The 24,945-nt window shown below is 41.6% G+C and overlaps 1 protein-coding gene across 1 annotated transcript; it reads right to left on the bottom strand.

Moving 5' to 3' along the window:
* Positions 1-954: 954 nt before the first annotated feature.
* On the bottom strand, positions 955-24,915 carry LOC309702422 (protein NLRC3-like). The gene is made up of 11 exons (XM_082527140.1): positions 24,801-24,915; positions 23,716-23,841; positions 23,530-23,631; positions 21,383-21,461; positions 19,182-19,386; positions 17,236-19,030; positions 15,492-15,665; positions 15,143-15,316; positions 9,653-9,826; positions 2,088-2,134; positions 955-1,939 (listed from the first exon to the last, which is right to left on the bottom strand). The coding sequence occupies exons 2-11, from the start codon at positions 23,802-23,804 to the stop codon at positions 1,416-1,418; spliced, it is 3,363 nt and encodes a 1,120-aa protein (XP_082383266.1). The 5' UTR covers positions 23,805-23,841; positions 24,801-24,915; the 3' UTR covers positions 955-1,415.
* Between the last annotated feature and the right edge of the window lie 30 nt (positions 24,916-24,945).

The following is a 24,945-nucleotide window of genomic DNA, read 5'->3' as shown; positions in this document are numbered from 1 at the left end:
AACGCTCACATTAATGTGGGCTTATTTGTTTCATATTAGAAACATTAGTTGAGTGTTTTTAGTATAAAATGGTCAAAGTCCCTCTTTTTGCTCCTCCCCTCACCTGTGGATGGGCGGTGCTGTTACCGTGGTGACAGCTTGGATGTGTTTCAGTCCTGCCTGGTTATCACTGCAGGAATCTTTCACATTTATTACAGGTAATAACTCTGATTTTTCTGTGTATTATGAACCAAATGTATCCTGATACACACAGAGATGGATGAGCAGAGGTTTTTTTGCAGTTTATGTAGTTACTATGGACTTAATGCACACATATTATTAAAATTAGGGCTATAACAGTTGTATTGATGTATAGCAACTTGAAATGCTCCCACAAATGGCTCCACAGCATGTAAAAATATAACAAAAGCTCTGGCGGACTTGGTTCTGTGGTCAGTCTTAAAGGGTGAAGTTAAACTCTGTAATCTTCACTGCGTCACAGAGTTCAGTGAGTCCCGTTATTCACAGTATCAATCAGATCATCAGAGAACAGCTGATCAGCAATCAGTGGTGCCAACAGCGCCTCCTGTGGTGAGAGGATGCAATAATGCAATGTAGCATTTTTCCACTGAACACTTGCAGTCATGGAAACTGTCTGTTGGATCTGTGTGACGTTGCTTTCTTGGTTAGAGTTCCTCACAAATGTCCAGATGATTCTTCTAATGAGGCGTCGACCATGTTTGCAGCTCTTTGGAAGAAAACGTCGCCCTTTGCCATCCTTACTTTTCTTTGACTTCTTCAAATGCAGCTGAACTCCAGCTGGTATTTTCTTGGACTTTGCAGCTGTTTCTGGTCATCAGTTCATTCCTGCAAACCTCTGAAGCTGAACAACAATGATGCTGCATTGCTGGCTGATCCCAAAAGGTTGATTCTGTTCATCTGGACGTTTTCAGAAACGTTTGCTCACTGATCAGGTGACTTCTTCAGTCTCAGCTGACTGCAGCTTTACAAGCTTACAAACAGCACATTTGCACAATGACTGAAAGCAGCAGCACCTGATATATATGATACTAATATAATACATATACATATATAATCCATACTAATGATGAAGGAACTGAGCTCACAGTCCATTGTTCATTCAGTGAACTACTCAGTTTATTTTGGGCCTCAGAAATGCTCACTCTGTTTGTACATCACTGTCAGCAATAGACTCATTCTGCTGTGTGGACAGGAACACATGTGACATCACTTCCTGTTTGTTTGTGACTGAAGAAGTTTACAAGGAATCATTTAGAAGAGTTTCAAACATCAACTGATTGAATCCATGAATCTGAAAACGTGTTTGTGAGTGAAAGAGACAGACATGTACAGACTGAACTATCTGTTCAACAGTCAGAGTGTTTCTGTAACAGGAGACACTCTTTACACTCCACTCAGCACAGGGACACTGAGGCACCAGACCAGACCATAAACCCAGGATACAGAGTTTGAGTGAATGTGGTGTTGAAGGTGTGGAGGTGGATCAGAGTGTCAGAGGAGACTCTGTAGAAGGACAGAGTGCCAGCAGGACAGTCCACATACACTGCTGCTCTGTGAGAGACAGAGGAGGAGGAGGAGATGGATGTTTGTATGTTATTGTGACAGACAGACTGAGGACCATCATCAGAGCAGATCAGACTCCAGGACTGATCATTTCCTCCAAACACACAGTCAGCACTGCCTCCTTTCCTTCTGATGCTTCTGTAACTCACTGATATAAAAACGTCTCCTCTCCACTCGACCTCCCAGTAACAGCGACCAGTCAGACCATTTCTACACAGCAGCTGAGGAACATCAAATCTGTCTGGATGATCAGGATATGACTGAACCTCCTTCACACGTGTCACCTTCCTGTTGTTGTCAGACAGTTGGAGCTTTGTGTTCACTGTGTTTGTGTCGATTGTGAGTTGACAGGAATCTGATGGAGAGAACAAACACAATCCAGCTGCAGTTATTGATCCATCATCTGTTCATTGATTGACACTTTGATGATGACTCCTGACATGATGAAGATGGTTGAATGTGTGCTGCTTTGTTTTCATGAATCCCATTAAAAACACACTTACACTTCCTCAGACCTGGTCTCAACCATCGGACTCCAGCAGGCTCCACCCTGAAAGGAGGAGGGGGGTCAGAGCAGCACAGTCAGCATGCACACATGGACATTACATGGCTCTCACACACACACTGTTACACACTGAGCTCAAAGCTCGGCTCCACTGTTTTATTCAAAGAAATCTACATTTATTTATCAGCACATTTAAAAACAGCTTGAGCCAAAGTGCTGCACAGAGTAGAGAGAAAATAGGAAACATACACAGTAATGACTATAAAGACTGGTCAGGATTGAAAGCTACAGAGTACAAATGTGTTTCCAACCGGCTTTTAAAAATGTCCAGTGTTGGTGACGACCTGATGTGAAGGGCGACTGTTCCAGAGTTTGGCTGCAGCCATCGATAAAGCTCACCTCTGTTTTTACGTCTAGTTCTGGTCAGAAGCTGCTTATCTGCAGACCTGAGGGCTCCACTTGGATTCTTTTGTTAAAGAGAGATAAGATGGAGCCAATCCATTCACAGATTTAAAGACAACCAGATCTGGAAGTGGATTCTACCACGTACTGGTAACCAGTGGAAAAAGCTGGTGATGGGTCGTCTAGCACAGACCCACCGCTGGAACCAGACAATTGATGAGGGAGAGAACTGTGACAGCGCCGTTCCTTCACTTGACCTCAGTCGCTCTCGTCTGCTCCCTCGTAACACTGCTCTTTATTGAGCTTACATGAATATGCACAAGTTCATTATGACGTCTTACACAGGTATGAACAAAGAGTACCAGTCTGTGCATAGTGTGTGTGTGTGTGTGTGTGTGTGTGTGTGTGTGTGTGTGTCTGTGTCTGTGTGTGTGTGTGTGTGTGCGTGTCTCTGTGTGTGTGTGCGTGTGTGTGTGTGTGTGTGTGTGCGTGTGTGTGTGTGTGTGTGTGTGTCTGTCTGTGTCTGTGTGTGTGTGTGTGTGTGTGTGTGTGTGTGTGTGTTCCAGATGTGACCCTGTGACCCCAAAGCTGGTGCTAAGAGTCCAGCGGTCCCCCTAACAAAGGGCTCTTATACTTAACCAGACACAGAGCAGGTGTCCTCCTACACCAGGGGTCTCAAACTCGTGGCCCGTGGGCCAATTGTGGCCCGCAGGACGATAGTTTTTGGCCCCACCTTAATATGAAAATGTAATGTTAGTTTGATAATGTATGACACTTTACAGTGTTGTGGGCGGAGCTGAATTAACCCACCAATCAGGGTGGGATATGGATCTCAGGGGACACCAGCCGGGCTTGATGCAAGCAGGGAAACATTTCTCAATGAGTCAAAGTTCCAGCAGCGTTGCCCTGGAGTGTTTCTTTCTTTCCTGTGCCTGGCTGGCTTCCTCCTTTCTATTGGGCAAACGCCGACATTCGCCCCAGCGCGCTGCGTTCACAACACTTCAAAAAAAGTTGTTTTTTTAAGTTGCTGCCCAGCGGGACATTATACGTATATAGATTTATACACACGTCAGTGGGATTTAAAGTTATTTTTCCACAGAGAGAGATCTCATATTAACTCTCACAGTGATGCGTAGGCGGCGGGATAAAAGAAAAGTCATGAACTCAATGCAGCCCAATTTAGTCTGCAGTCACATAGCGACACCTGTTCATCGGCAACAACAGTCCCCGGTAACCCGGACTAATTATAGGGTCGCACCGTAATTTGTGGCTCCATGTTTTTATTTGCATCACTGCGTTTGCATTGCAGCAAACATGAACATTACATATATTTCAATATAATGTAAAAGCAGTCAAAACAACTAACATCAGAAACAGCTGATGTTATTTGTTATATGTCACGGTGTCATTTCCGCTTCTTTCTCCTGTAACAACAGCCCGGCGCCGTGAGCAGTCGCCTTTTTTGCGCTCGCTATCCCTGCACTTTCTACCATCTGCAAACGCCACGGTGTTCGTGTCGTCATGAAAGACATGAACATCGAGCGTAAAAACAAAGGAGACTGCTACCGGCTTTTTATCTGCCGATCGCCGTGCTACGGTTGCAAGAAAAAGAAGCAGAAATGACGTTCTCTACGCGTTGAGACGTTCCCCGTCCGTCGGCTAAACGCTTGATTGAAACTTCAATGCGACAGTGACACCAAGTAGAATTATAAATGTCACATAGCCCCAAACATGTCTTTTTCAAAGCCTGCGGTGAAGAGAAAGGTTGGTGATGAGCACCGACAATTTCAGGAAAAGTGGGAAATGCAATATTTCTTTGTTGAGCACAGGGGCACCCCGACCTGTCTTATTTGCACAGAGAAAGTTGCGCTGCACAAGGAATACAATTTGAAACGTCATTACACAACTAGACATGCTGAGCTGGATGCAAAATACCAGGGAGACGAGAGAGCGAACCGGGTTGCCAGTCTTAAAACAGATCTACTGAGGCAGCAAGATTTCTCCAAGAAAGCAACCAAAGAGAATAATGCAGCAGTCGGAGCCACGTGGTTAGTGAGATGATTGCTAAAGCAGGGAAGCCATTCACAGAAGGTGCATTTGTCTAAAAGTGCATATTGCAGGCTGCAAATATAGTCTGTCCGGGAAAGAAAGGTCAGTTTAGCAACATCAGCCTTTCTGCCAACACCGCAGCAGATCGCATTTCTGACCTGTCAAGTGACATTTATGACCAACTGTGTGAGAAAGCCAAATGTTTCAGTGTATACTCAGTCGCTCTTGATGAGACCACAGACATCACCGACACTGCCCAGCTCCCAATGTATGTCCGTGGTGTTGATGACAGTTTTGAAGTGATGGAGGAGCTGCTCACAGTAATTCCAATGCATGGCCAGACCACCGCTCAGCAGATATTTACAAGCTGTGTGATGCCATTGAGAATGTTGGTTTGCCATGGAAGAGGTTTGTTGGAATAACAACAGATGGAGCGCCATCAATGACAGGGAGGAAACATGGACTGGTGGCACAAAACAAACTGGAAGAGGAAGGCGTGGAGGAGGCCATTGCTCTGCACTGCATCATCCATCAGCAGGTCCTTTGCAGCAAATGCCTGAAGTTTGACAATGTGATGTCTATTGTTGTGAAATGCATCAACCAAATCAGATCCAGGGGCTTAAAGCACCGAAGGTTCTGTGCTTTTTTAGAGGAAATGGAGTCAGAATATGGGGATGTGCTCGACTTCACTGAGGTACGTTGGCTCAGCAGGGGAAATGTATTAAAGAGACTTTTTGAGTTGAGAGCAGAAGTGAAGCCTTCATGGAGAAGGATGGAGTTAGTGTTCCTGTGCTAACTGATCCCAAATGGCTCATGGACTCAGCTTTTCTTGTTGATATGACACATGAGCTTAATGTACTGAACAAGACGTTACAAGGCCAGGGGCAACTTGTCAGTGCTGCCTATGACAACGTGAGAGCATTCTCCACAAAACTGGCGCTCTGGAAAGCTCAGCTCTCTCAGACAAACCTTTGCCATTTCCCAGCATGCAAGGCACTCGTGGATGCAGGCACACCATTCAGTGCTGACGAGTATGTTGATGTCATTTTGAGGCTACAGGAGGAATTTGATCACAGATTTGCTGACTTCAAGACACACAGAGCCACCTTTCACATTTTTGCGGACCCCTTCTCCTTTGATGTGCAAGATGCCCCTTCTGTGCTTCAAATGGAGCTCATTGAGCTGCAGTGCAACTCTGAACTCAAAGCAACGTTCAGGGAGGTGAGTGGAAAAGCAGACAAGCTTGGACAATTTTTGAGAGACTTGAGCCCTAGTTTCCCTCGGCTTTCCCGAATGTTCAAGCGGACCATGTGCCTTTTTGGTAGCACATACTTGTGCCAAAAGCTCTTCTCCACTTTGAACTTCAATAAGTCCAAGTACAGGTCCAGACTTACGGATGATCATCTTCAAGACATACTGAGGGTCGCAACTGCTTCCTCCCTCAGGCCAAATCTGGCTCGGCTATGCGAGAGGAAACGCTGCCAGGTCTCTAGCAGCAAGGAGTAGGCAAGAGAAGCCATGTTCAGAAGAACAGTTCATTTTCTCCAGTGTTCCATTCATGTTCAGAAGAAGGTTATAGAACTGTTAATACAGACATTTCAATCTAAATACAGCAGATATAGAAGACTGAAAGAAAAACACAAGTTCACTGACTAAAAATATCTTATTATTATTTTATTTATGTATTACAGATTGATTTACTTTCTTATTAATTCTTAATTTGTTTATTCATTTTTCATATTTTGTGTTAAAAAATAAAAATAAAGAGATTTGAGAAGATTGGAATTTTTTAACCATGCCTTTCTTGTGGAAAACCTAATGCGGCCCAGCCTCACCCAGACTCTGCCTGCAGCGGCCCCCAGCTAAATTGAGTTTGAGACCCCTGTCCTACACCATAAATCAGTAAGAGAGGGTACGACCTCTCTCATGGCCCCAAGTGGTGTGTGCATGCCAGAGCACTCTGGAAGGCACACAGAGTCTTTACAGACTACTCAGGATCAAACCTCTATCATCATGCAATCGATTATACAACTCTAAGCATATATGAGTAAATATTTCTAAGCATAAATGACAATCAACAATATAAACCTTACAGCTGGTTTTAATAACAGAATTTATTTGTTTCCCAAATGAGAAAGAGCTATCGAGAAACACTCCTAAATCTTTAGTTCTGAACTTTTCCAGTGGGCCAAGGTCAACATTATCTGCTAATGCTAAATAGGCTGCCGTTATTAACTAATGCTAATTTGATGTGAATTAGCATTATGCACTAATGCTAACACTTACTTTTTTTAAAAATGTGAGTAGCTAATGCTAACACTATTTCCCTTAACTTTATAACAATGTGAACGGCTAATGCTAACACTCTTTTTCCTAGCATTAAAACATCTGAGCTGCTAATGCTAAGTAGGCTGCCATTAGCACCTACGTCTAATTTAAGGCAAATACGCATTAGAACCTAATGCTCATATCGTTTTCCTTTGCTTTATAACAATGTGAGCAGCTACTGCTAAATAGCATTAGCTAATAACAGCAGTCTAATTTAATGCAAGTTAGCCTCATTTGCATTACAATGATGTGAGGAGTTAACGCTAAGTATGCTGCCATTAGTGGCTAATTCTAATTAGGGGTGAATAAATATTACCAGCTAATGCTAATATCGTATTCTCTTCCCTTTTAACAATGTGAGCAGCTAGTGCTAGGTAGGCTGATGCTAGCAGCTAATGCTAAAGCTAATTTAATGTGAACTAGCATCACATTAGTGAGGAGTTAATGCTAAGTAGACTGCCATTAGCAGGTAATGCTAATTTTAGGTGAATAGGAATTGGCAGATAATGCTAATACCATATTTTCTTGCTTTATAACAATGTGACCAGCTAATGCTATGTAGGTTGCCGTTATTAGCTAATACTAATTTGAGGTGAATTAGCATTATCCCCTTATGCTAACAATGTTTTTTCTTACTTTTTAACAATACAAGTAGCTAATGTGAACACTTTTTTTTTTTATTCAATTCTAATTTTTCCCTTGCGATGTGAAGAGTTAATGCTAAATAGGATGCCATTAGTGGCTAATTCTAATTTTAGATGAGAAAGCATTAGAAGCTAATGCTAATACCATATTTTCTTGCTTTATATCAATATTAGTAGGTAATGCTAAGTACGTAGCCATTATTAGCTAATGCTAATTTAGGTGAATTAGCATTATCCACTAATGCTAACACTGTTTTTGCCAACTCTTTTCCCTTGCATTATAACAATATGAGCAGCTAATGCTAAGAAGGCTGCCATTATTAGGTAATGCTAATTATTATGTGTGTTAGCATTATCCGCTGCTGCTAGCAATGTTTTATCTTCCCTTTTAACAATATCAGCAGCTAATGCTAACACTACTTTAATTTCAGTTAAACCTACTTAGCATTAATTAACTTCATTTAGCATTAAGAAGTTTTTGCTATAGGCTACCATTAGTGGCTAATGCTAATTTTAGGTAAATAGAAATTGGCAGATAATGCTAATACCATATTTTCTTGCCTTATAACAATGTGACCAGCTAATGCTAAGCAGGTGCCATTATTAGCTAATACTAATTTGAGATGAATTAGCATTATCCGCTTATGCTAACAATGTTTTTTCTTACTTTTTAACAATACGCCATTAGTGGCTAATTCTAATTTTAGATGAAAAAGGATTAACAGCTAATGCTCATACTGTTTGCTTTGTAAGAATGACAGCAGCTAATGATATGAAGTCTACCGTTATTAACTAATGCTAATTTGATGAGAATTAGCATTATCCGATAATGGTAACTCTTTTCCCCTGCATTATAACAATGTCAGGAGTTAATGCTAAGTAGACTGCCATTAGGGGCTAACTCTAATTAGGGGTGAATAATTATTAGCAGCTAATACTAATACCGTTTTCTCTTTTTCCTTATAACAACTTGAGCAGCTAATGCTAATTTGATGCGAATTAGCATTATATTAGTGAGCAGTTAATGCTAAGTAGGCTGCCATTATTAACTAATACTACGTTGACGTGAATTAGCATTATGCGCTACTGCTAATACTGTTTTCTCTTACTTATTAAAAATGATAGTAGCTAATACTAATACTCTTTTCCGTTGGGTAACAACAAAGTGAGGAATTAATGCTAAGTTGGCTGCTTTTAGCGGCTTATTCTAATTAGGGGTGAATAATTATTAGCAGCAAATGCTAATACCGTTTTCTCTTTCCTTATAACAATATGAGCAGTTAATGCTAATTTGATGTAAATTAGCATTATATTAGTGAGGAGTTAATGCTAAGTAGGCTGCCATTAGCAGCTAAAGGTAATTTGAGGTGAATAAGCACTAGTAGCTAATGCCAATACCCTTTTCTCTTGTGTTATAATGATGTGAAACGTTAATATTGTTCTCAGACAACAGAATGAGAATGAAATATTGATTCTAACAGGGCCCATAAACAGCATTAGCTTAGCAGCATTAGCTTATCAGAGTCTCCATCATGGTCACACAAATCCTTAGCGGAGCAAAGTGGCCTACTTAGCAATAGCTGCTGTAGAAAGCAAAGGGAAAACAGTATTAGCATTAGCTGCTAAATGTGCACTTGAGAACAAATCTATTGTGAATTCAGCCGTGAATGTAGTGTTTCCAGTAAGCTTCCATTTCCAAATGTTAGCTGCTCCTGTCTGCCTCTTTGTCACACACACAGACTGAAATGATTCACAGCCTTGTTTCATCCTTCTGTCAGTGTCACTGACTGTCACTGTGACTGTGGACATACAGCATGGGAAACACACACATGGCTGATACTTGTATCTAAAGTTACAAAATGTTGTCTCTGTCCAAATATTACCTAACTGTAAGTCTACTTTTAATGAAACTCTCAACATGACTTATCAGTTATCATTAATGTTCCTGCAAACAGACTCCTTGAAGACCCCCTACATAAATATCCATGTACTATCCAGCTAGACTAGTGTGTCTGTCCCTGAAAATATTCCTGCATGTGTGATTGTTCATGTCTCATCTGCAGGAAACAAACAGGAAGTGAGTGAAAGACACAGGAAATGATTCCAGCTCTTACTCCTATATCAGACATTCTCTCCATACCTGAGAGTGTCCAGTCTCCAGCCTGGATCCTTCAGTCCAGCCGACAGAAGCTTCATTCCTGAGGGACCTGGATGATTGTAGCTCAGGTCCAGCTCTCTCAGATGGGAGGGGTTGGAGGTCAGAGCTGAGGCCAGACAAGTACAGCCTTCCTCTGTGATCAGACAGCCTGACAGACTGCAGACACACAAAACAACAATCCATCTGTTATCCATCTCTATAGCAGCATAACTAAGTGATGGTTCAGGGTCACCTGATCCAGCTCTAACTATAAGTTTTATCAAAAAGGAAAGTTTGAAGCTGATCGTCAAAGTAGAGAGGGTGTCTGTCTCCTGAACTCAAACTGGGAGCTGCTTCCACACCCAGTCCAACATAGCCAGGCTTTCTTTGCTGCTTTGACAAAACCTCAAATCCCAGTCAGAGATGGTGAGCATCATCACAGTGATGATCATTTCTCTGTTAACCCAGGCTTTCTGCTTCAGGATCTGTGCACGCTCACAGAACAAGGAGACCTTTAAACATCATTTCACTAAATGGATGGACTGAGCTCAGCCTACAGATGAACTGGATAAATAAAGATTTGACCTCAGTGTGCTCAGTGTTCCTGTCTATTCCTAACATATTCCTAACATGATAGCTGCACTTTAGAGCTCTAAAACTGGAACTGACACATATTTAAACTCCACATGTTACTCAGTACATTCAGTTCTGACACTCGCCCACAGTCCAACAAAGGAAACATGGAGATCACATCAGTTTGTCACCAAAGTCTAATTATTCCAGAGGGCAGTGTTGATACAACTAAAGTTATTTTTAAGCAAAGTTGAGTTTTTTATTGTCGCAGTACTTCATGTCTGAAGTATCACTTAAATGCATTACACGCTGTTGATGGCAGCAAACAAACCACCCAAACAAACAGAGGAGGGAGGCTTGGGCAGACTACGTAGGATCAGCTTGTGGGAGGAGTCAGGATAAAACCAAAGAAAGACAAGCTAACAAACACCACAGTGAAGTGAGTAGCTACAAACTGCAGGCCGATTAGTGTTGTTGAAGAAGTCGGTCTGAGGAACGTTCTTAGGATCAACAAATGACGGCATGTATGAGCCTCCCTCAAGACGCACCATCACAAGAAGAACACATGAGCTGTAGAAAAAGGAGAGACTATGAAAGCCACGGCGTTACAACGTGCACCAGCTGTTGGTCTCTCTGGAGACTACTGGGCGTGGCTGGGTAACCATGGTTACTTGGGAGTTACAGTACATGATATTAATGAAGAGTGGGAGCTGCGTTCTATAGCAAACAATTTGTTATGAGGTAATCAGCTGATCTTAGTTTAACCGGAAGCCCTTCACAATAATTGCAATGCCTTTATTTTGTACAACTACCATCAGTTCGTCTGTACTGATGGTAACTTAAAGTCACACTAATGTCGTTTAGTTTCTATAGTTTATGTAGTGGAAGTATACTACAGTACCCTGATCACTGATAGGACAGATTTATGTAGATATACACCTTTGTGTTTAACATTACTGCATTATAGTACTGTGATCTTTGTCCTTATATATGGCTATATTAGCTATACTGATGTACGTACATATAACTGGATATGTAACTTATCTATTCATCTTATTTGTCATGTATTTGTATTGTGTACTTCCTTTTTGTAAGAAACCACACACATGATCACAGCCGCAAGAATCAATCAGTGAAAGAATAAAGTGTCTCAAACCAAACCTTAAGCTCTTTATTCCACATGCTGGGATCATTTGGCCTTCAGTGGTGTTCTGGCTGACACACCGGAGTGACCAGAGTGCTAAAGAGTGAATCGGACACACCAGTGTCATCTCTGATATCTCCACTACATTTAATCGTCCTTCAGCTTGTGGCTGCCGTTAGCTGGTCTGCTAGTTAGCTGATTTGCTATTTAGCCGGTGTGCTAGTTAGCTGGTGTGCTAGTTAGCCGGTTCGCTAGTCAGCTGGTGTGCTGACCAGCGAACCAGTAGGTTACAAGATGAGCTTGTCTGTCTGATGAGCCAGCTCTCTCTGTCTTGGTCATTTTGTCCTTGGGCAAAACCTAACCTACCACTACAACTGTAGCTTACCTCCACCAGTGTGTGAATGTGAGAGTGAATGAATACAGGGAGTGCAGAATTATTAGGCAAATGAGTATTTTGTCCACATCATCCTCTTCATGCATGTTGTCTTACTCCAAGCTGTATAGGCTCGAAAGCCTACTACCAATTAAGCATATTAGGTGATGTGCATCTCTGTAATGAGAAGGGGTGTGGTCTAATGACATCAACACCCTATATCAGGTGTGCATAATTATTAGGTAACGTCCTTTCCTTTGGCAAAATGGGTCAAAAGAAGGACTTGACAGGCTCAGAAAAGTCAAAAACAGTGAGATATCTTGCAGAGGGATGCAGCAGTCTCAAAATTGCAAAGCTTCTGAAGCGTGATCATCGAACAATCAAGCGTTTCATTCAAAATAGTCAACAGGGTCGCAAGAAGCGTGTGGAAAAACCAAGGCACAAAATAACTGCCCATGAACTGAGAAAAGTCAAGCGTGCAGCTGCCAAGATGCCACTTGCCACCAGTTTGGCCATATTTCAGAGCTGCAACATCACTGGAGTGCCCAAGAGCACAAGGTGTGCAATACTCAGAGACATGGCCAAGGTAAGAAAGGCTGAAAGACGACCACCACTGAACAAGACACACAAGCTGAAACGTCAAGACTGGGCCAAGAAATATCTCAAGACTGGTTTTTCTAAGGTTTTATGGACTGATGAAATGAGAGTGAGTCTTGATGGGCCAGATGGATGGGCCCGTGGCTGGATTGGTAAAGGGCAGAGAGCTCCAGTCCCACTCAGACGCCAGCAAGGTGGAGGTGGAGTACTGGTTTGGGCTGGTATCATCAAAGATGAGCTTGTGGGGCCTTTTCGGGTTGAGGATGGAGTCAAGCTCAACTCCCAGTCCTACTGCCAGTTTCTGGAGGACACCTTCTTCAAGCAGTGGTACAGGAAGAAGTCTGCATCCTTCAAGAAAAACATGATTTTCATGCAGGACAATGCTCCATCACACGCGTCCAAGTACTCCACAGCGTGGCTGGCAAGAAAGGGTATAAAAGAAGAAAAACTAATGACATGGCCTCCTTGTTCACCTGATCTGAACCCCATTGAGAACCTGTGGTCCATCATCAAATGTGAGCTTTACAAGGAGGGAAAACAGTACACCTCTCTGAACAGTGTCTGGGAGGCTGTGGTTGCTGCTGCACGCAATGTTGATGGTGAACAGATCAAAACACTGACAGAATCCATGGATGGCAGGCTTTTGAGTGTCCTTGCAAAGAAAGGTGGCTATATTGGTCGCTGATTTGTTTTTGTTTTGTTTTTGAATGTCAGAAATGTATATTTGTGAATGTGGAGATGTTATATTGGTGTCACTGGTAAAAATAAATAAATGAAATGGGTATATATTTGTTTTTTGTTAAGTTGCCTAATAATTATGCACAGTAATAGTCACCTGCACACACAGATATCCCCCTAAAATAGCTAAAACTAAAAACAAACTAAAAACTACTTCCAAAAACATTCAGCTTTGATATTAATGAATTTTTTGGGTTCATTGAGAACATGGTTGTTGTTCAATAATAAAATTATTCCTCAAAAATACAACTTGCCTAATAATTCTGCACTCCCTGTAGTGGGATTGTAAAGGGTCTTTGAGGGTCTCGAAAAGCGCTATATAAATGCAATCCATTATTATTATTAAGAGCATCTTTAGGCCTGACTGTGCTCATCCTTCCTCCAACCTCTCCTTACCAAAGATAACAACTACATCAGTATTAGCTCAATAACAATTTCTGCAATTCAATTGTGGACATTCATTTTTAAACCTTGTGTAAAACGATAAAACCTCAAAGTCTGAGCATTATTCTTTGTGCAAACAGCTCTTGCAGGTTCCCCCGGACTTAGGTTATTTTTATTATTTAATTACTTTCCTTTAAGCAGCTGTTCAGGCTACTAAACTCATCCCAGAAATAACAAGTGACACCATTAATAGTAGAGGTGGGAATCACCATACAACTCGCGATACGATATTATCACAATACTTAACGCACGATACGATATTATTGCGATTTTTTAAAATATTTTGCGATATTTAAATTCTGCACATAAAGGTAAACTTTATCAATATTCATTTTATCTAATATCAAAGTCTCACACTCAGTCTTTCTCTCATTTCAGTCAGTTTTATTGTTGACAAACTGAACAGTTTGTATTACAGTCTAGTCCAACTTAACTGAATGCAACCATCTGGTACAATTATAGCTATTCTGAACTATGCAATTTATGAAAACTATGCAGCCCCTTCAGCAACTGAAGAATTTGAAAGTAAATTTAAAAAAATATATAATTTTACATTAAATAAAAAAGTTTCAAACTTAATTAAAATTAAACATGTCTTAAATTAAAATAAGTAAACTGTCATGTTTATTGCTGCCAAAAAAAAAGTTAAACACATTTGGACAGTGAAGGAATGTCAGGATTGTTGCTCAGAAAAAGGATCAACATGCTCTGAAGTCAACATGCTCTGACTCCAGAGCATGTTGACTTCAGAGAAAAAATTGTTTGTAACAAAATATCGATTTCTGCTGTCCCTGTATCGATACATTATTAGCAAACAAAATATCACGATACTACACAGTATCGATTTTTTCCCCCACCCCTAATTAATAGTGGAGCTAACTTTAACAGGTGAAACTGATTTGACCTATAAGGCTACTGCAGTTACTTCTTATCAGGTTTAGTAGGGAAGACATCTGGATGAGGTAGTTAGTAGTATGTAGTTAGTACCGGGCGACTCCCCTCCCCCACATCGGCACCAGAACCCTGTATTATCTACAGGGTAAGACTGCCTGTTTTATCAAACTATGGCCATTACTACTGTGATCATTTGCAGCCCAGTGTGCTGCTCTCTCTGCTGGGATGAACCACTGGAGCTCACCCAGTCATCCCTTTCTTTCTCTCAAGAAGAAGTGAAATAAATATATTTATTATGTTACGAGTCTAATATTCTTTAAATCAAACTGTAATGAATAAATCAAGCAAGAAGATTTGGTGGCTCCACGTGTTGTAGAAGAAAAGATAAACATCTCATTTTGAGAAATCAGCCTTTAAAATTAAGTACTGTGAATAAAAAACAAACAGCGAGCCAATCAGCAGTCGCCAATATCCTCCTAATTTCATTCACAAAGAAATCAAATATATATATTATGGGCCCAAAGGAGCCTAAATCTTTAAATTAGGCAGTGCATGAAGTATTTTTTTAAATAAACAGAGACATGACTATAACAACTTTTAGTAATTCAGAGTCCAATTATCCACTCAAATGTAAATAAAAGTTCACTTGACAGCTGTAAAAGTTACCTGTTTATACAATAATATAAATCACATTTCAAATGATCATCTGTGGAAAAGTTTGAATCCTGACCTGAGAGTTTCCACTGCACACTGTGAACTCTTTAGTCCAGCGGACAGAAGCTTCACTCCTGAATCCTGCAGGTCAGAGTTACTCAGGTCCAGCTCTCTCAGACTGGAGGACTGGGAGCTGAGGACTGAGGACAGAGCTTCACAGCTTCTCTCTGACAGGTTACAGCCACTCAGTCTGAAAAATAAAAGACAATCTATAAAACAAGTACTCATGTAGAGTTTGTTAATACATTTCACAACATTAAATGTTGACTTTCTATTTTTAAAGGAAACATAAACATACTAAGATACAACATCATATGTATGAACTTTAATTAATAATTCTAAAACTAAATGTTCCCTGATCTGACCTCAGAGTATTCAGTTTACAGTTTAAATGTTGTAGTCCAGCAGACAGAAGCTTCACTCCTGAATCCTGCAGCTTTCTGATACTCAGGTCCAGCTCTGTCAGACTAGAGCACTGTGAGCTGAGAACTGAGGACAGAGCTTCACAGTTTTCCTCTGAGAGTTCACAGATGTTAAGTCTGAAGATAAAAACATGAATAAAGATTGTTGTTAAAGTGTAATCAGGGTGCAATAGCTTATTGTCTTGTGCTGAGCAGGTTAGTAAAACTTCTGTTTAACTTTGAAATGAATAAAAATGCTATGAGACAAGGATAACTGGATAAAGACATAAACAAAAACAAACATCAAACACATAAACAAACAGAACTAAACATAATACAAATTGATCTGACCTCAGAACATTCAGTTTGGCATGTGGACTCTCCACTGCAGCAGACAGAAGCTTTACTGCTGAAGCCTTCAGGCTGTCGGTACTCAGGTCCAGCTCTCTCAGACTACAGGACTGGGAGCTGACCACTGACAACAAATTTTCACAGCCTTCCTCTGAGACGTTACAGCTGCTCAGTCTGAGAGAGAAAGGGAAAAAACCACAACAAAAAAAACAAAGAATATATGTGATCAAATTAAATTTGTTTATATGTTGAACCTTTTTTTATTTTAAACCTATGAGACTATGAGTGCTACCAGTCCAGTGCACATGATTGGTACCTTGATGGTACCTTGCTCAGGGGTACCACAAGGTAGCTATTCGGTGGATTCGACCCCTGACCTTATGATCATGGGGCGACCACTCTGCCTACTGAGCTAATAATTCTGTGTACACTGTCATACAATATTAACTAAAACAATTATTTTAGAAAATTTTAGTAATTCAATAATCATGCTCATTACCTGTGTATTGTGAATAACACTTGATTTTAAACACTAGCTGTATAAAACTCTTCCTGTTAAAGGTGTGTATAAAGGAGATGAGCTGAAATGCAGACTTCATGGAGAATGTTTGCTGTCAGCATATATCAAAGACAAAGCAGAGATCCATCCAGTCTCTTCCACTAAGCCCACAGAGGGACAGACAACCACTCTCACTCACACCTGCATGAAGTTTAGATCACCAGGTAACCTAACTGCATGTCTGTGGACAGTGGGAAGAAACTGTAGAGGACCCAGAGTGAACCCACTGTAATTCTGTGATAACACTGGTTATGGAAGCCTTACAGTTACATATGGTTACTGACAAGAAACACGACCTTAGAGGCAATTTCAGTAATGAAGACCGAGTTTCTCCCTCCATACGGGATGAAAACATGACAGCACAGCAGAGATTTATATTTAAAAAGGGAGGGTGTGCACTGAAAGTGAGATACAAACTTGAACTTAAATTATGAACATCAGAAAAAGATGTAGGTGAAGTCTGGCAGGTGAAGTTTGTGCTTTAGAATAAAACAACCAAACTCCTGGAGTTGGAGACAAATGAACAAGCTGAGGATAATAAACCTGTCAGAGGGGCTGAAGCATCAGAGCTCATGTTCTTATAGGCTGGGTCTGGATTGTCCTTTGATAAGAGTTACAGAACAAAGTGTGTTTTAGAAATGCTGGAGTGAAACATTAAAACTACCATATATTTACCGAGTGACTGATGATCATTTAATTTACTATTTTAAAAAAATGTTACAGTGCTCTTTGAACTCAGCATTTCTGATTTATTTCCCATGATTTTAACAATGAAGCGATGACAACATGTTTACTCACAGAGCTTTGTTGGAGGCTTTGACCACTGGCAGCAGCCTCAGAAGAGCCTCCTCTGAAGCAGAGTATTTCTTGAAGTCAAACTCATCCAGATCTTCTTCTGATGACAGTAAGATGAAGGTCAGAGCTGACCACTGAGCAGGAGACAGTTTACCTGTGGAGAGACTTCCTGAAGTCCTGTATTGTTGGATCTCCTCCACTAGAGAACGATCATTCAGTTCATTCAGACAGTGGATCAGATTGATGCTTTTCTCTGCAGACAGATTCTCACTGAGCTTCTCCTTGATGTACTGGACTGTTTCCTGATTGGTCAGTGAGCTACTTCCTGTCTGTGTCATCAGGGCTCGTAGGAGAGTCTGATTGGTCTGCAGGGAAAGACCCAGGAGGAAGCGGAGGAACAAGTCCAGGTGTCCATTTGGACTCTGCAAGGCCTTGTTCACAGCACTCTGGTGGAGAGACTCTTTTTTTCTAAAAAAACTAGACCGCTTGGATGTTGTTTGTTGTTGTTCCATCAGATTGAGTCCAGAGTTGATGAAGGTCAGATGGACATGAAGAGCAGCCAGAAACTCCTGAACACTCAGATGGATGAAGCAGAACACCTTGTCCTGGTACAGTCCTCTCTCCTCTTTAAAGATCTGTGTGAACACTCCTGAGTACACTGAGGCTGCTCTGATATCGATGCCACACTCTGTCAGGTCTGATTCATAGAAGATCAGGTTTCCTTTCTGCAGCTGATCAAAAGCCAGTTTTCCCAGAGACTCCATCATCTTCCTGCTCTCTGGACTCCAGTGTGGATCTGTCTCAGCTCCTCCATCATACTTGACCTTCTTCACTTTGGCCTGAACCACCAGGAAGTGGATGTACATCTCAGTCAGGGTCTTGGGCAGCTGTCCTCCCTCTCTGGTTTCCAGCACATCCTCCAGAACTGTAGCAGTGATCCAGCAGAAGACTGGGATGTGGCACATGATGTGGAGGCTTCGTGATGTCTTGATGTGGGAGATGATCCTGCTGGCCTGCTCCTCATCTCTGAATCTCTTCCTGAAGTACTCCTCCTTCTGTGGGTCAGTGAACCCTCTGACCTCTGTCACCATGCCAACACAGTCAGGAGGGATCTGATTGGCTGCTGCAGGTCGTGTGGTTATCCAGAGGCGAGCAGAGGGAAGCAGTTTCCCCCTGATGAGGTTTATCAGCAGCACATCCACTGAGGTGGACTTTCTAGGGTCAGTTAGGATTGTAGTTTTGTGGAAGTCCAGAGGAAGTCGACACTCATCCAGACCATCAAAGATGAACACAACCTGGAAGTCTTCAAAGCTGCAGATTCCTGCTTCTTTGGTTTCAGTAAAGAAGTGATGAACAAGTCCCACCAAGCTGAACTTTTCCTCTTTCAGCACATTCAGCTCTCTGAAAGTGAATGGAAATATGAACTGGATGTCCTGGTTGGCTTTGTCTTCAGCCCAGTCCAGGCTGTATTTCTGTGTTAAGACTGTTTTCCCAATGCCAGCCACTCCCTTTGTCAGCACTGTTCTGATTGGTTCATCTCTTCCAGGTGAGGCTTTAAAGATGTCTTCTTGTCTGATGGTTGTTTCTGGTCTGTCTGGTTTCCTGGATGCTGTTTCAATCTGTCTGACCTCATGTTCATCATTGACCTCTGCAGTCCCTCCCTCTGTGATGTAGAGCTCTGTGTAGATCTGATTCAGGAGGGTTGGGTTTCCTGCTTTAGCGATGCCCTCAAACACACACTGGAACTTCTTCTTCAGGGTGGATTTAAGGTTACGATGACAAACTGCAGCTTGAAGTTCTGAATAATAATAATAAAAATACAACTTTAACAATCACATTTTACAAAATGCTGATGACAATTTCTGACCCACTGAGAAATGACTGAACACACTGGTGTCACAAGTGTCTCATTTATCCAGCAGCTTAAATCTTTAGATAAATCCTCTTACGTCTCTGCAGACGGTCAGCCAGCTCCTCCTGCTTCATTCTCCTCAGGAAGTCCACTGTGATCTTCACAAATGCCTCTCTGCTGTTTCTCCTCTGCTCATCATCCTCCCTCTGAAACTCCAAGCACTGGGGCTTATTTGGATTCAGAGCCTTCTGGATCTTCTTCAGCTCGTTCTTCACAAAAGTGATGATGTTGTCCTCCAGCAGCTGGAACAGAATACTTTATGAATGACCCACCACTCTGAACTTTAGTCCACACAACATCCACTTCTTTACCATCAAGGGGCATATCATCCACGAACTCTTTACCAATTATAGGTTTGACTTTATCTGATTAACTGAGACTTTGTCCACAACTCCATGATCCCAAAACGTTGATGCTGTTCATATGAATGCAGCGATTTCAGTGGGAGAAACATTTCACTGGTGTTCAGAGCTGAACTACCAACAGGTTGATGATCAAAGCCAGAAACTTGGAGATGTTTCAGGTGACTGAGTTGATCGTACAGACAACTGGTCTTAAAGGTTCACTCTGTTTACGCATACAGATCAGTATTTAAGGTTTGACTCTCATCATCCACTGGAGCACAAACTGGGCGTCATCAGGACACTACAACACAGAACAAACACCATCCCCACAGACACAGCAGCCAGCGAAGCAGAAGAACTTCACATCAAGAAGGTCCTGAGTAAATGTGAACGCTGGTTTGAGGGCGGAGTCAAGGAGGCCATTTATGTGAAAAGGAAAGACCATCTCTGAATGGAGGAGGGGCCTAAGGGTACAACTGTCACCATCTTACATGCTGTGATTGCAGCCATTCCCCAGCTCTCTGTGAACTGGACTCATGACCATTGATCAACAACCATTGATCAATGGTCCTGACAATATGCATACCAATGATCAATGAACTGACCTCCCAGCCCATTGTTCCTTCAGTGGGCTGGTTTCAGTCATACAAATGTCCTGTTTATGAGATTGAAACCTGCAGTCAGCTGAGACTGAAGAAGTCACCTGATGATGATGAAACGTTTCTCCCACTGAAAACATCCAGATGAACAGAATCAAGCTTTTTGGGATTTACGTACCTGGATGATTGAGCATCAAGACACAACTCTGTGACTTTTCTCAGATGAATCAATCCTCTCCTCCAGCTTTGTTTACATCTACCAGCCCTGTGGCGCTGCCCAGGGACAATAATCTATGTGAGAGGTGGAAAGTCATACAGGTGTCTGCTCCTGCCTTCAGTTATTTTATCTACTGTGTGTCAACTGGCTGAACCTCCTCCAACTGTCTACTGTCTCCCTAAACTCAACAATGACTTAGTGATCTATCCATTCTCTGACCAAAGACATCCTGCTGCAGGAGGTTAACATAGCAGCCAATGATGATCCCACTCACTGTGAACAACACATTTGGACCTGATTTGCTGCTCTGGTTTACACGTGAACTTTGACTGCTGTCACCAACTTGAGAGGCTCTACAGAAAAACTGGACTTGTCCATAAAAAGATGTATAAAAATCATAAACTACATTACAAGGACAGCATTGCTCAATCAACTCTAATTACTACTGACATGTTATCTCTTCTAACTAAGGTACAGACACTCAAACTTGCTGCTTTCAGTGAGAAGTCAAATGTCTGAATATGAGCTGGAAGCTGCTGAGAGTCCTCCTCCTTCCCGTGGGGTTTACTTCCTCTACTACTTTCACTATAAACACGCCCCTTTCATGCACCTGCAGAGGGCCACCAGCAGATGGAGCTGTCTTAAACAAATCCACTTGGATAGTTAGCTGTAGATGATTTTCTCAGTATAATTGTAGGATTTTGAGTTATTCTTCAGATTTATTTAAACTCTTATATTGTGCACAAGTGTTGAGCGACCCATAATTTCTCTGTACTTTTCATAAGAGCAGCCAGACTTTCAGCTAGTTTTTCTTTTTTAAGAGCTCAAAGTTATTGAAGAAACAGTTATTCAGCTTCATTCCCACTGATCTCGACTACAAACTGTTTCACTTTGGTTTCTGTTTAAAGCCTCGATGTTTAAAACGTTTCCCTGTGATCACATTTGCACCGTCTGATTTCAAAGTTTGTTTTCTTTTGGTCATTTAGTCCACAGAGTCCTTGGTGTTCTGAAAGGGACCTATAAATAAATGCATTATTATTAATATTAATAATAAAGTAGTTGTTGTACATGTACAGACCATAAATATGGAGTCCAGCTGTGTTTGATGCTGCTGGGCAGACTGACCACTGGGAACCTCTGAGCTCTGCTGCTCCACTCTGTGGAGGAACCATGAAGGATTAGATCAACACAGGATAAAGATCCAGGAGTTTCTGCTCAAATAACTTCATCTGAATCAAGTCTGTCAAGTTTTAGACTCTCAGATTCTGAAGATATATTTTCTGTTTTCTATGAACTTTCTTTCATCAGTGATGGAAGTGATGATGCTGCAGAAGCTCAGAGGAAACTTTGAGAAAACTGTGATGAACCATCAACTAATGCTCTCAGGAGGCCAAAGGTCCCTGAATGTAACTGTGCAGCAGATTCAACGAGTGTTTGAAACCTGACCACTTCCATATGTTTTCATTCTAACACAAGAAGTCCTTTTCTCATTGCTTTGATTTGAGTTTTGAGTTTTCTGAGTCTCGTATTTGGAGTCGAGTCTAATCAATGATCTGACAGAAGAACATTAAAAAGGATTTAGCACTGCTGTCAAAATGAACATGTAGGGTTAGGGTTAGGGGTTCATCTGTTATCATGATTAACATGATAAAAACCTTTAACACGACACATCTGGATGCAGAACGACTCAAAATCCCTGAAATGTTTCAAAAAAATAACAACGACCAACATGAAGGATTCTGCACATCGTGACAGAAGGAATTTTCTTTTCACCGAAGCACTTCCAGCTTAAAATATCACAACAATGCAAAGCACTGATGACACAACTGCCAAGTGGACAAACTGCAGACCTGTTAGTGTTGTTAATAACATAGTTTTGGTTCCTCGTGTCAAAGACTTGAAGAAGAGTGACAGAGAGTGTTAGACTGCTGCAGGATCAGTGCCACCTCCACAGACCTGTGAAGAAAATGATTGTTTGACAGATGGGCTCAGATTCAGGATCAGCTGAGGAGTTTGTGGCTGACAGAATCCTGCAGGTACAGAGCAGAGCCCATCATTAGCATGCAGGACTGTCCCTGGGGGGGTCGGCTCATTCAGGAGGTTAATCAATGTTTACATGTTCAATAAACATGTTAAGTGTGTAAATTTGCCCTTTTCTCTCGAGTCTGTTTGCTCATGAAATGAACTTTGATTCGTTTACATTAAAAATGATGTTTAATGGTGATTAATCCAAATGAATCCACAGTAACCCTGTGATGAGTCTGATTAAACATTTTCATTAACAGCAGTAATATAGATTATATATTATTATATATTAGTGCACACTTAGCTTTTAGTATATATGTTTGTTACAAAGTTGTATTTACAGCAGAGAAGTTGAGTTAAAGACTGAAAACTATTCAAAGTCTCTTTGAATTGAAGCGTTTAACATTCTTTGTGTTTATTCTGCATTGACTTCATTATATGGTGTAAACGTCTGTTACAGGCTTAAATATAAAGTTGGAAAAATGTAACTGCAGCTATTGATCAAGTAATTGTGATTAATCAGGATTAATGACAGAAGATTGTGTCATTAATTAGTCATGTTTTAATCTACTGACAGCACTAGTGTTCACTCTGGTGCCTCCAACTGTTTTACGCCCTTTCAACACCTTCGTGGTCAAAAGTGTACACGCACAAAATCTACAATAAAATCCTCACGCAGCAATAGGACAGACACACAATCCATTTATCTCTGTGTCTCAAACACACACACGTGTATTCAAAGCCTCGATTTGTTCATATTTCATCTGTTGTGTTTTTATCTTCAGCGTTTTCAGTGTTGCTGCATTTACACCAAAAATGTTTCCATTGATGAATCAGATTGATTTGAATGTGTTTCATCCATACAAATCCCTCCCTGGTGGTCACATGACTCTATAACATAACAGGAGTCATGTGACAAGAGTTTCATGCTGTAAAATGTCAAAATGGTTGAATGTGGTGGAGTAAAAATGTGAGATATCAACTACTTTTCTTCAATATGAAATGTTTGCAGGGCCTGACAGGAAGTGGACGGACGCTCTGATCACTTCCTGTTTGCTGAAGTGGGTTTTCAGTTGTTTAGAAACCAAAGGCTTGTTTTAAAAGACAGTTTAAATGGGACTGAGGGAACGACGTGTTTGTAGTTTATATCCAACAACATCGAGCAGTTTAATCAAAGAGTTCATGTTGCTAACAGCTCACCTCTCTGCAGCAGACACAGGCTGGACTTTAAAATGAATGAGACGATCTAAAGACCCGTCACTCTGTAAGGACACAGAGCTGGGTGGAGGTCCAGGCTGGTTCCTGTGAATAATGATGCAGCAGTGATGTGAGTGCTGAGCTGTGACATGGAGAAGAGTCATGGACAGTTAGAGATGGTCATCTCACCTCTGAGCTTTGGTCTGGCTCTCATGTTCCCCACACAGAGTGCTTTTAGAGGGAGGGGCTCCCTCCTCTCTGTCCTCACACTGATCCATGCTGCTCAATTCACATCAGCTCACACACACTTTCTACCTGCAGAGGAAACACAAATCATTCATGTGCACATCAGCTGAAATCCTCCTTTCATCATGTGTGCTGTCCAAATATCAGCTGCTTCTTTCCTGCTTCATCTCAGTGTCAGCTGGATGCAGTCAGACAGCAGTGTGAGGCAGAGGAAGCTGCCATCAGCTGCTCTGCTATCAGTCCACTAGATGGAGCCTGAAGCACACACGATGCATTCACTGACACACACTGATTCACTGTGACTGGAAGCTTCAGTCAGTCCAACACGTGTGAACAACATTTTAAACCTTTCAGCTGATCCAGGATTCAAAGAGGATCAGCAGAGTTAAAGCTTCACACTAATTCTTGCTGCTGAGTTTGCAGAGAACTGCACACACACTGATTCACTGCTAATGAGAAGCTTCTTCCATCCAGTAATTCATCATCCATCAGCTCTGCTGCTGCTCTCAGTCCTGGACTCTGATCACACACTAAAAGCAGCTTTTTAACTCGTGTCTGTAAGAACTCTTAGTGTTAGCTTAGCGTTAGCTTAGTGTTAGCATGCTGTGTGCTAGCTCAGCGTCAGAGCTCTGCAGGTGTCTCGTGTGTAAATATTAATCACAGTGACAGTAAAGGAGGTAAAGGGCTGTGACGTCATCACGTACGCTGCGTCCTCTGTGGGCTCTGAGTGAAATCACAAAGTACAAACTACAAGTACACAAACACGAACGTAGCTCAGAGTGGCGGACACACTCGGCCTCGTTGGTCCAGCTGTGAGTCCGTTACCGTGAACTATGGAGCGGCAGATTTGTGCTGAACTAAGCTGCACACAGCTGATGTTAGCCAGGAAACATTACACACTGACTTTAATGGAGAGACCGGAAATACAAACACACACAGTTTGTTGTGTGAAGAAATCAAACACGAGCTGAACAAACAGTAAAGTTCCTAAAGACAAACTGTTAAAGGAGGAAACAAAGCAAACTTACAGTTTCTTCACACACCAACAACAAGCTCCACTCCACACCTGGACACTAAACACGGACACACAGGTGAGCTGCTTCCTGGAAGGAGGCGGGGCTCCACCTGAAACTCAGCACAGGTGGGAGGGGCTCAGCTCTGTGTGTGCTGATG

Source organism: Aulonocara stuartgranti, assembly GCF_965226115.1.
Source record: "Aulonocara stuartgranti genome assembly, chromosome: 3".
Classification (NCBI taxonomy): domain Eukaryota; kingdom Metazoa; phylum Chordata; class Actinopteri; order Cichliformes; family Cichlidae; genus Aulonocara; species Aulonocara stuartgranti.
The sequence above is the reverse complement of the archived record's forward strand: the minus strand, read 5'-3'. Positions and strand labels throughout refer to the sequence as shown.